This window comes from Squalius cephalus (genome assembly GCF_949319135.1).
Source record: "Squalius cephalus genome assembly, chromosome: 9".
Taxonomy (NCBI): domain Eukaryota; kingdom Metazoa; phylum Chordata; class Actinopteri; order Cypriniformes; family Leuciscidae; genus Squalius; species Squalius cephalus.
In genome coordinates, this window is record NC_137130.1 from 13,840,443 (window position 1) to 13,853,776 (window position 13,334).

General features: G+C 37.3%; 1 protein-coding gene across 3 annotated transcripts in view; it reads right to left on the bottom strand.

Annotated features, from left to right (window-relative positions):
- The window catches only part of vangl1 (VANGL planar cell polarity protein 1), a 31,993-nt gene extending 19,049 nt beyond the window's left edge, over positions 1-12,944 (bottom strand). For 2 of the 3 annotated variants that reach the window (XM_079882418.1, XM_079882416.1), the window contains exons 1-2: positions 12,797-12,944; positions 2,981-3,195 (exon numbers count right to left, since the gene is read on the bottom strand). In XM_079882418.1, coding sequence (XP_079738544.1) covers positions 2,981-3,051 — 71 coding nt within the window. In that variant the 5' untranslated portion in view covers positions 3,052-3,195; positions 12,797-12,944. Of the gene's footprint in view, positions 1-2,980; positions 3,196-11,135; positions 11,360-12,796 lie in introns of those variants that run through there. The other variant, XM_079882417.1, reaches the window with a different exon arrangement.
- Positions 12,945-13,334: the final 390 nt, after the last annotated feature.

Consider the following 13,334-nt stretch of genomic DNA (forward strand, 5'->3'; position numbering starts at 1 on the left):
TAATATTTTATTTTATTTCAGTTAATGTTTTGTTTTTTTCAAGACAAAATTTTTAATGGTTTTAGTTTTAGTACACTATACTTGCACTGCACAAGAGTAGTACAAATTTTAAGTAAGCATTTTTTTTTTTTGCAGTCTGTGATAGGGTGACCAAATTGGGAGCTTTGTCCCGCATCCAGGAAGACGTAAGCTGTGTCCCATCTTTGTATTGTTTTTCTTCCCTTATATATTACAATAAGAAATATAAGAAATACTAAGAATAAGATTGGCTTTTATCCATGTGCGCAGCTGTATGTTCTAGCTAGAGCGGGAAATTGATCAACCAACACATTAGTAGAGAAGGATTTTTTCCAGATGCTGACAACTAGACTGAGCAAAGGATTTAGTGTGGACCTCATAAAAACTTGTTAAATACAGCTACAACAGCCAGGACTTCATCAAGACACATTCTGGATAAGAACATCCTGATTAAACCTGCCAGATCCAACCAAAAATACTGGTTCAAGATGCACTGAATCCGGTAAAACTCCTTTAATGTTTGCATAGTCTAATAAAAGGGAAAAAAAGTTGCAACTTAAGGAAATTCATTTTAGTATAAAATGTGATTTTTACCTATTGCTTAGTTTATTATATTTAGCAGACTGAATAGGTTCTATAGAGTAAATAGGCTATATTGTTACACTCGAACCTGGGTAAACAGAGTGCCAGTCATTTTATCTCTCACACACGTGTCCTGGATTGTCCCGCAAAATCACATACTGTCCTGCAACAGAGCAATAACCAGGTGGTCACCCTAGTCCGTGACCCTATCAGAACAGATATGCGACCCACCAGCTGAGAACCACTCAACTATACTTTTCTAAAGTGACTCTCTGATTATAGATCAGTGAGTATGTATAAAGAGAATGCATTATGTGGATTAGAGAATTGCCTTTGTCTTACAATGACTTCTAACTGTTAAGTTTGGAAGCTGGTTGACAGTTTATAAAAGTACATGTTTTGATTAGCTAAAATAACTTATATTAAAACATTAATTCCAATACAACCCTTAAAATGCTCCTGTCCTTTTACAGCAAGTCATCACAGACCCCGACCCCCCTGTTGCTTAACTCTAATCCTGGACGCCTGGGCATAGTGGGAACGAGATTGTGTCGTATTATGAAACATCTACAGCTGAGCCTGAGGGACTAAGCCAAACAGCTGCTACAACATTCAACAAAGTACAAAGTTCAAGATTTGTGGACAGCCATGTAGATGAACAATCAATTATTAAAAAACTCTATTTGTTTACCAATACTCTGAATTTTGGGGAGAAAGCATCCACCACTGGTTGTCCACCAATGTCTACAGTGGGTACTTTGGGTATGATGTGGGATATATGAATTAAAAAATATATATATTTTTATACATTTAAAAAAAAAAAAGTTTAAACACCTATTTAAATAGTTTAATAATAATAATAATTCATTTTAAAATAAAATAAAATTTTAACCTCAAACAGATCTTTAACTGCTACAACACACCATATTCTCTAATTGTTCTCCCTTCATGGCTTCAAGACAAAACTTATTTATATTTGCTTTTAACAGTGCTAAAGGTCTTGGCACTGAATTCCCAAAGAAATTCTTTAAAAATGTAATCAATGAATAAAACAACAAAGCCCCTTTTCCCAAGAGTGCAGATCTACACAACGTTGTGTGTATTGCAGTATTGTAAATACCCTGCAGGAAGCATGGGAATGTAATTAGAAGTTATATAAACTGGGTGTTGAGGCTGAATGGGAGAGGCAGTATGATAGCCCCTGGTGACACACTGAGGTGTCCGTCCCCACCCAGGCATTATAAATGTGTGTTGATGTCAAATGTGGAGCTCAGCTTCATTTGGAAATTGGACAGAAAAAATGTAATCCTGCCCACTGAGCCAAGGGAAAGTGGCCAGATCAGTGTATGCTATAGACATATAGAAATAGACAGTCTGAAACTGGTGTGTGAAAAATAAAGTGAATATGTTTTAATAATCACTGTTTTAACTATCATTTGCACATCTTTCATGGACCATTTTTGCCATGCAAAAGATTGAAACCAGACTGAGTCCTAAACAGGCACGATCACCGTAAGATATGAAGATGATAGATGCTCGAATTCATCCAAAAATAGTTATTGACTGATAGGAGTATTAACGAAGGAAAGAGAGATACACAAGTAAAAAGTGGCAGGACGTTTGAAAGCCAACAGAAAGAGGACATGCATTTGTGGCTTTCTCATTGAAGATGCATACATTCTCTGCTTTCATGCTGGAATTCCACAGGCCTGTTTGGGCCTTTCACTTGAGTTTTTTATAGGAAACCAAACAATAGTGAAGCTCAATAAATAACTTCCTAATTACAGTGGGTGGGGTCAAAACAGTCCAAATCTGTGAGCAAAAAGTCATTCAAGCATTAACAGTTATTTATGATAGGAAACTCTCACAATTGTTGCACACCCAAACAAAAATCTTGAAGTTCAACCTAACAGGCCTTATTTTGTTTGTTTAAATGTATCTAGATTTACACAAATAGAGTCTTCATCTAATGTGATCATATTTCATATTAATTATATTTGTGAGACTAGTATTTATTTTTAATGAAGAAAAATTACTGAGTGAACCTTTAACCAAGAATATTTCTTTAATGTGTTATGACACTGATTACATTTTCAAAGTAATAATTTAGAATCATCAGAGGCAAATTCTCAATAATTTAATCTGAAAGTAATTAAAGACATCCCGTCACTAATGAGCAACAGAATCATTCCACAGACAAATTCACTTAATTTCGTTAATAAACTTGAAGCTTGAAATAAATGCAAAATCTTTTCATGATGATAATATACATTTTCTGCATGAATAAATCTGGAAAAGAAACCAAGAGAGGAGAAAGAGAGTATGATGTGTACTGTATGCATGTGTATATGAATGCACATGAGGCAGGTCAGCCCTTTACCTCTGTTTGTTTGACCCTCGTGACCTATTGGAGTGGTGGGAATAACCAGAGTGGATGGAATCCGTGTCCATGGCAGTACTGTCTGTGCTGTGATTGGTTTAACACAGCAGAGGGAGGAATGCAGAGACAGTGAAAGTGCAGACGATGATCAGGGCATACATGAAGTTGCGCAAGTTGACAGGATCGTCTCTAGGGGCTTTCTGTTATCAAGCAACCTAAAGAGAGAGAGAGAAAGGAAGAGATTTTTTAACAAACTCCTACCTTATACCATAAATACATCAAATACAATACAATCATGTTATAATAATGTACATTATTGAATTCAGAGCTCTTAAAAAGGTCAAGGTTATATCAAGTACTGCAATACAGCGCAGTAGTCTGGTTCCAGAAATAAAAATACCATTCATTTTCTTCATAGAATAATAAATTATGAACAATAATATATTTTTAAGACTGCCACTGCTGTGAAAGACAGCAAATTATCAAGTTAGTCTTCCTACACTCTCAACCTACTTATATATTTATCTTTAAAAATGCACTAAACTATCAAAAAAAATTAAGTTTTAGATTCACTGCTGCATCGCTAAAGTAGAATTTTTTAATTTAATAATAAAAAATCTTCACATTTGTTAACGACAAAAAAACAACAACTTAAAACTCAACCTAACAGCCCACATTTCGGTCTTCTTTTTACATTGCTTTTCTCCAATACAGTGACAACAAATACATTCATAATGGAAACAACAAGCAGCAAAGCCTAAAGCACTGTAAAGCACCTCTGCTGGCATCAACAAGCTCAAGGTGCATTTGGTTCAGGACTGCACAACTTTAGCCAGTTCAGAAGCCAAACTAAATTTATTTTGCTTGCAAAAAAAAACACATTTCCCTTCCGCTTCCTCCATCCTAGCTGGAATATATCTGCTAGTGATAAATTATTAAAGAATAGAAGGTATGATCCTTAGGATATCTACTGTAGTTCATTACTATTCAGATATTCCTTTTCATTACTATGCCCCCATTGCCCGCTCACTTGAACTCTTGTGGAAGCTATTTTTCTTAGTCGTTCTGTTCTGTTTGAGCCTTTTTGGTCCTCAGTTCTTCACCTTCAGGGAATTCTGCACTGACTGTTGGGTGCTCGGTTTCATGGCGTTGCTTTAAAATTGATCTTTGAAATTGCGACGCTACACCATTGCAAAGCAGACATATGCATTTTCCCACAAAATCACATTTAACCTAAGCCAGCATGCTGGCCTGGTAATATTACTCAGAAGCCCTGAACAAAAACATAAACAGTTATTCTGGAGGAAAAAACTTTTAACATCACACTGTCATTATCATGAGGCTAGCAAGCCAAGAGTATCAAGGCTCTATACTGAGACTTCCAGCACAGACATTGTGCATTGATTTATCCACTCATAAATTACTCATTTGGAGTGCACACAAGCTAGTGCCACCTGCCATCTCAAAGAAAGCAACCAACACATCAACACACACATAAAAGCATACACACACATACACATACACACCTATAAGAGGATTTACAAGTCTAAAAATTTGATCACAGCATGGCACAGCAAATTTATTCCATCACAAGTCACTTGCATTAAACCATCATGATGGAATTAAATTCTGCATTATACTTTCTTCCTCTCACATTTCCTGCCATTTCCTGTTTGGCATGGTAATGGATATTACAATGTTGATGTGGCAAGCAGGGTGGGGCTGAGAGCCATGGGAACGGAGTGATTCCGGTGGCACGGGTGCTAATGAGCGTCACCTCCGAGGAGATACGGAAGGATAAAAGGAGGAGTGAAGACCAGGACCAGGCCTGGATTGTATGTTGTTGTTAAATGAGGTTTTATTAACAAAGTTCAGGAGGAGCACGTTCAGATAATTAACACAAGTGGAGAGCACTCAGCAATCAATGGTAAGAGGTGTGTATACACTCAGCAATCTCACCTCAATACATTGACAGTTTTGCAGCATCCCCCCACCACCCTCACTTCTAGTCCTAAACACTTACATACGGGGGAGTACTCTGGGTTCGGGCCGAACTCCGAGCTCGGAGCCCTCTCCCCGGACAGCACGCCAAATACGCATTAAACTTTACCCCCTCAAATTGTATGTAAGTGTGAACTCGTGAATTTATGAGGCAGTCATCTGTGATGGGCTGCCACTTTACTTTCATTTTGTTGTTTGCTTATTTGTCTAAGTTTGTTGAACGATCGCTGCTTCCCACCTCATTCTTCCCTGAGCCTTAAACCTTGCTCCAGTTTGGTCTTGGTAGAATAGATTTGCTACGCTACATCTGTTATTGCTGCTGCTGAGTAAGTACGGATCTTGCTATTGCCAATACATACCCAACACGCTGCTGTGAGCAAGTAAGAGTTGCTGCTCCTGAACAAAATAGCATACATGAATTACCCATAGCAGATCTATACAGGTGGAGCTGGGTAAGTTGGAGGATTTCTGAAGGTGCTGCAACTGCTACAGCAAATGCTGACCAAGTATTTGAAAGTTGAGCAGCGAGCTCATTGGCTACTGATACATCAGCTGTGCTCTATAGAGGATGATGTGATTGCAAGCAGATTGAGTTAAGGACCTATCAGCCTGTGCCATCTAGATTTTCATGACAGAACATTGTCTCTCGTGACGGTTTGCAGACTCTGCTCTGGCTGTGTGCATTTATGTGTTTTGAAGGAGGCGTGGCTTTGAAGAGCACTCTGAAGGGAGGCTGGGATCGAATGCTTTTAAAGCTAGCTTGCTATTGCTAGCCTCCCCGAAATTGCCTAGCCTACATTTAATACATTTAGTCCAACAAAAAATTTACTGCACTATTCACTGCAAGTATTTACTCTAACTTTCATACATTCTTTAAGCCTATCAACATCTGTTTATTTTATAGGTATTTATACCATCCTCTTGAAATCAGAAGAGAATGATAGTAAACTTTGTCCTGTAGAAAAAAACAATTGTTTTGAGCATGTGGTTTACCTTAAATGGGATGATTTACAGGTAATTTACGGATAAACTATGTTTTTGATCAATGTGTGGTATGTGAGTTTGCCAAGATACCACTGACCACTTTCAAGTCTTCATTTCTCTTATCAATGGGAGAAATCTGACCTGGACAAGCACACATTGCATTCTTCTGGGGTTACCTCATAGTGCCCTGAACACACACACACACACACACAGACACACAGACACACACACACACACACACACACACACACACACACACACACACACACACACACACACACACACACACACACACACACACACACACACAAAGAATTCCTCTAAAGTTACTCCATGTACACTCATATGCACTAACAGAAAGTGTATCAGGTTAGGGAAGCTGGGGGCTTAGCATTTTCAAGTTATTATTATATCCTATCATAAAGGAGAAGAAAGCAATTACAGCCAAATGTTTAACAACTTCAGACAGGTTTCACTCTTCTTATCTCATTTTTAACACTGTGTGTTGATCCATTGCTATTCTGGAGACAATTCAAGGGTTGCTGCATATTTCACAGGGCAGCATAGGCCAAGTAAATCTCTTTTGTAAAAAGCAAGAATGCAAGGTTTTGAAGACTTTGATACATGATCTGTCTAGATGAACTGTCCAGGCTGTTGAAATCTGAAATCTGGGATACACAGATTCCTAATTCAGGGTGAATAGTTTTCTAATCTACCAGGCTTGCTCTATTGACACTTTTCAGAGTTCAGATGGGAGAAACGAACAGCAGGCATGTTCAGCTTTTTTCCCCAAACAAATCTTGAGCATATTCTTTTGTTTTTCTCTGTGCTTTTTAATGTTTTTTTTAACTGAGATGCAAAATTAGATAAACATTCATCACTTGTATTTCAGATACTGTGTATTTACCATACATCTAACAAAAACAAAAGGGAAAAAAAATGTGTACATAGGAAGTGATCTTTCTGTATATTGTAAGACTGTACATTGATTTGTGAAAATAAAATCTCTCTGTGCTTTTATTTATTTATTTATTATAAAGGGATAGTTCACCCAAAACAAAAATTCTGTCATCATTTACTCATCCTCATGTCTTTCCAATGACTTTCCCCCCTGTGGAACACAAAACAAGATTTTTTTAAAAAAAACATCTATTTTTGTCTGTACAATGAAAGCCAAAGAGGTTTGATGTTGTTTTGCACCCCATTGCCTTTCATTGCATGGGCAAAAACGGTTAAAGCATTCTTCAAAATATCTTCTGTCATGGACTCAGTTCTCAAATCGTAATATTAGTCTAAATCTGGGCCTCAGCTTATGGTCTCATAAATTGGCACAGTATCTTCACCATTAAATTCACAAGAATTTCATGGCTCTGAAAAATCTACTTAGTGTTTGAAGCGAGTGCAGCAATAAATGTAAAAATCTTCCTTCATTGACCAGTGACCTTCAATTTCAGCCTGTCTGTCACACATTGCTATCGTATGGCTTCACAAGACTTGGAAGACATAATATGAGTCACGTTTATAATATTTTTGTGCCCTTCAAAATCTCAATTCCCTATTCATTGTCATTTTATTGGAAATGAGCAACCATCATTATTTAAAAAAAATCCTTTTGTGTTCTGCAGAAGAAAGTAAGTCATACGCTGCAGAAACAGTGGCATATTTTAATGTGAGCTGATGGACAGTTGCTACTAGAGCATATAGTCAGAATGTAGTGCTAACTGGAGCAGGAGAGTCCCTGGAGGCTTTTACATTTAGCCATCAAAACTCAGATTTTCACAGCCATTACACCTACAGCGCTAAGACACATCATTTGACAGAGAGGCCCACTCAGCCAACATAGCCTTTAACATATGTTCAAAGCGCTGAGTAATGCATATCACATACACACATGTAGAAACACACATGCACACAGAAGACTTTCACATTTGCCCTAGAGGCAGTCATGGATGATCAAAGGCAGAACAATAACATTTCTTCACCTTACTAAACAAGAATACAAGACAGGCAGAAAGACAGAATCAGAGAGCAGAAAGAACGAGAGCGAAGGGGGGAGGGACAGTGAGAGTGAAAGGTACAGAAGCAGTGAAAAAAATACACTATTCTTCAGATTGAGCAAGCGTGACTGACACATAAAAGCAAACACACATAAACTGACATATATTAATGCAGATAGAAATAAAACAGGATATGCATGTATGTATGCACGCATGTATATACACAGATATAACATATACATATCTGCAAATATCAGCTAATCTTAAATTCACCATAAAAATCTAAATTGACAATTCTTAATTTTTTATGGAATATGCAAGTGTTTATTATAAATTATTTATCCGTGCACATCATTTTTTTTTTTATTCATGTTCGCTCTTAATCTTTAATCAAAATAACTTCCCCTCCCTCTCGCAAAGACATCTCTTCTCTTTACATGTTTTTCGGCATGAGGGCGGGACAATCAATCACTCGCATGAAATCACTGCAATAGCAATACCACAACTGACGATCCAATCAATCCCGATATTTTTCCTTGTCTGAGAAGCTGCTTCACTCAGACATCACAATAGGGAAGAAAGAACTTTAGCATTGCATGTTTACTTTAAATTTAGTATCGTCTATTTCAAAAAATGTCAAAATGCTTGAAGCTATTCTGCACAGGTTCGATTCTGGCCTGCAATATGTACGAATACCATTTCTCCCCTTTCTTAATCATTTCCTACCAAGTTCCCCCCCTTTTCATGTCTTCAACACACACTAGCTCTTCTCCAAGACTACTGGAGGTTTCCCTAAGGAATTCATATCACAGAAAACGTAAATAACATGTTTGTGTGTGTATATTATGGTGAAATGGACAGAGAAAGAGAATAAGACTAGGAAATAGAAAAATTGCATTATAGAGCCTTCCTCACTTTAATCTGGGCGTTGAGGCCAGATGGAAATTAAATAATTGTGTCAGAAACATTGGTAGCTCTATATTTAGCCAGCACAATCCACAGAACAGCTCTCTTTCTCAAACTGTGAGTGCAGTCTGTCTCTAAGGAGTAGATGAGGGGAAACCTCCACACACACACACACAAACACACACGAATAGTAGTCAAAAACATCACAAAAGCTGCTGTTAGTGACTGTGTAGTCCTCATTTACTTCATGGGGTTTCATTCATATGTTCCTAATGCATTTCATTCATGCGCTTGTGAAACATCCAACTCTCAATATTAAAATATGAATCATGCCATATAAACCAGAATTATTCTGTATACAAATACTTCCCTTATTGTCCAGAGTGACAGTTAGTATAAAATTGTTCATACACTCTTAAAAATAAAGATTATATTAGCATTGAATGTTTCAAGTACAACCTTAGCCATCAATGAGTTAATAAAAATGAATAAACCATCAATCTTTAGATTAGAATGATCTTCACACTAACTAAGAAGAAACTAGCTCTTTTAAAAGGTTCTTTGGAGAACCGAAAATGGTTCTTCTGTAGCATCACTGCAAAATAAATAAATAAAAATAAATAAATATTTTTTAAGAGTGCTAACTGCTGTCCATGCCTGAAAGGCCACTGACGCTGACTGGATAGCCCATCGTCTTTCCCATCGCTCTTCATATCACTGTAAAAACACCACATGCTTGTGTGGTTAGCATAGTGATTGCAGCTCAGGCCAACACATGAGCTTTTGAGGCATTTTACAGCAAGGCTTCCCTGTCATAAGTGCTGTTAACGCTCCTGGGTGCAGTTTGAAGAAGCCTTTGCTAGAAGTGTTACCAGGTCAACATATGTTGCGATGGACAGTATAAGATACTATGAAATTAAAACTGAATGTGTGCAAGTGAGTTTCTGAGTCTTATCAAGTCCAACATTTTCAGACTCCATGCCTTTCCGTGTTCTTCCTCGGAATACTTTTTAAACAAAGAAACCTAAGCAAAAATGAAACACTGAAGTATTAAACATAAGAAATGATCCCATTTTAAAGACATATGTGTGTGTAGCAATATAAAGATGGTTTATAAATACATTCCAGGTACTCAAACAACAATGTGGGAGACCTGTTTCTTTGCGGTGTTCTTGAGATAAAGTTTAGTGTTATTTTAGTGCATGTGAACATCAAACTTTTAGATAGGCCAATGCATAATTCATGCGCTGTCAGATTTAAAATGCAAGAGTTGAACTGACAGATTAAAAGCCAGAGTTTGCAAGTGAGTGTTGTGTTGTTTTCTGATGTGCAAAATACAAAAAAAATTTCTGCTTTACAAGAAAGACTGCCTCATTGCTTATTTCTAGTGCTTTAAGAGGAGAAACACGCACTTCCACTGCTTATCAGACAGAACAACACAGCATACAAACCGTTTCAGAAATGCACATGCTATGCTACCTAAGTTTAAGTACTTTTTTAGGTTTCATAATTCATTGATATGAGGGTCCAACATCATTATCTGGCCTAGTTTAGCTGGCAGTAGTTTCCTTAAGAAAGAGACCAAGAAGCACAAGGAAGTCTAGGGATGGCAATTTGCGTCAGATGTGAGCAGTGTGATTCTATGGTGAACGAACATGATTTCACCAGGTACAACATTCCAACCAATCAGATTTGAGGGACAAGTTTACAGTGTCAAATGTAGGCTTACATCAAGGGTTAGGTGCTTCTACATCCGTGTTATTCACATATCACTTACCTCTGATTTCAGGGATAAGTTATGAGAAGAGTTAGGTTTAGAGGCAGGGTTAGGACTAAATATTTGCACAGGAATGTTGTTCCAGGATCAACAAAATATGTTGACCTAGGAACATTACTTACTTGGCAAAATCACAGTGACAGTATATACTCAATGCAATAGACATGTCACTTGATAAGCACAATGATAAGCACAATTCACATCATCTTAATTTTGGAGAGATGCTCTGACTAAACGTTATAACAAAGTCAGAGAATAATGTGAACTTAAATAGTAAACTCAGCCAGCAATCATAATAAGCACATCCATAAGTGTAGCCTATGTAAAAAAGGAGATAGATTAATAGCCTACTGCAGACCCATGCACCCTTTTAAAGATAATCAACCCCACCCCTTTTTTGTCATGATTATATTATTTAGCCTATACCTTATAAACAAAAGAAAGGAAATTAGTCAATCAGAGTTAAAGTTAAACATAAGCATCAATTTACCCTCCGGCGCCACCTAATCCAACGCAATTCTTTACGCAACGTAAAAAAGGCACAATGATCTGTTTCATTCCTGCAAAGCCGTTCGTTGTCTCCATGCGCACCACGCATTCAAAACAAAAATGATCCGCTTTTATATTGAACATATATTCGTTTCATTTTGCAATAATAATTTCGAGTGTAACCCCTCAGCCTAAGAACACTCTGAGATGAAGAAAAGAAACGGGAACCGCAAGAGGTCATAAATCGCATGTAGCTCATGGGCGTAAATGACAGCGTTGGGAAGACCGGTTCATTTGAAAGAATCGGTTCGTTCGGACGGTTCATTTCAATAGACAGGTTGAAAGGATATTCACCGATTCGTTTCATAGCTCAAAGTGCTACAGAAGCAGTAGCATTTTGATGTTAAATTATGGGATAAAAGTATAATACAATAATTAGAAAATATAATAATAAAAGTAATAAAAAATAAGAATAAAACAATAAAATGTTTATAAAAACACTACATTATTTAAGATTTAAAATAATGTAAACAATTTTGGACGCTTATTTTAGCTGATATGGGGTACGTTTTCCAAAAGTATCGTCAGCCAATATGGTCGCAAATTCCATTCATCTCTGTTGGTAACGACGGAACTTGCGATAGTTGCTTTTAGGAAACACACCCCAGGTTGGTTTTAGCTGGTCAAGCTGGGAGACCAGCTGAACACCAGCTGAACACCAGTTCGGCAAGGCTGGAAGACCATCTTGACCAGCCTAGGAGACCAGCTTAATCCAGCTACTTCCAGCTTAAACCAACTAAGACCAGACAACCAGCCTAGGCTGGTTTTAACCATATAGGTTTTAACTGTCTTTTATTTTATTATTTTTTTCATATGATTTTTCTTTTTTAATTCCGTGGTCATTCATTGGTTAGATGTTATCATTATATCACTTTCCCCAGCTGTAAAACTATATTTAGTTCTGTCTTTATGAAATGTTTTGTCAATCCTTTACTCTGCTTAGAGAATTGGTTCCACAGAAAGGTTAAAATGACTCGGCTCAAAAGAACATTTCTATTGCGAATCGGACTTCTCTAGTCATGGATACACCACCCAAGTCAATGGAATGCTAACCATGTGCTTTAAAAAGGGAATCACTGCCTCTGATACATCCGATAAAACAACAAAAAATATATATTTAACAAGCACTCTGGTGCGAGCGTGATCCACCCAGAGGCATTTTAGAGGCGACTCGATGCCACGAGACACGAGATTAATGATCATACTAAGAAGTCAGCCCACTGCACAATAAGAAAATGTGTTTTTATTATTAGAGGAAATGTTACAGAAATGCATCACATGTGCTTCTATATTAGCCTCAAGTGTAATGTATCGATAGTGTTATTAGTATGAATTTTCACAGTGAATTTTACGGGTTAATTCGTCTAGTCAGGATGGAAGCATCAATAATGATTTTCGTTGTAACCCTGTCATAAGGACTATAATCAATACTCTGTATTAGCAATGACTTAAATCTGTAATTTTAAAGACAGCAGCTGGGCGTGAGAACTTTAACATCATGCATTCCAGTGTCTTCTAACGCCAAAAGGTGATCACTTGTATTTAGATCAATGCAGTGAGCACAAAAGAATAGACAATAGGTAGGCTATAGTAGAAACTTACCTATAGTGGCCACGCCAACATCCCCTATAAAATGATCCGATGATCAATACACTGTACCCAGATTTACCTACTTTCATGCATTGCGACCAATCTGACGGCAGTAAAGATAGTATCCTTTACAGGCGGAGCATACAGATGATACACTTTGGCAGAAGAGGTGGAGGGACTGAGACTCATTACAGTGTGCAGCGCTAGGGGGAGTTATCGCCCTGTCACACTGGTACTATACACACACACACACACACACACACACACACACACACACACACACACGTGTACATCTGTACCAGTCTGTATGTCTAATTAGAGGCGATATATATATATACACACACACACACACACACACACACACACACACACACACACACACACACACACACACACACACACACACACACACGTACATCTGTACCAGTCTGTACAGATGTGTGTGTGTGTGTGTGTTATATATGTGTGTGTGTGTGTATGTTCACGTTTACATTATTATTATTATATATATTTTTTAATTATTGTATTAACACTTTATTTGTCTATTTTT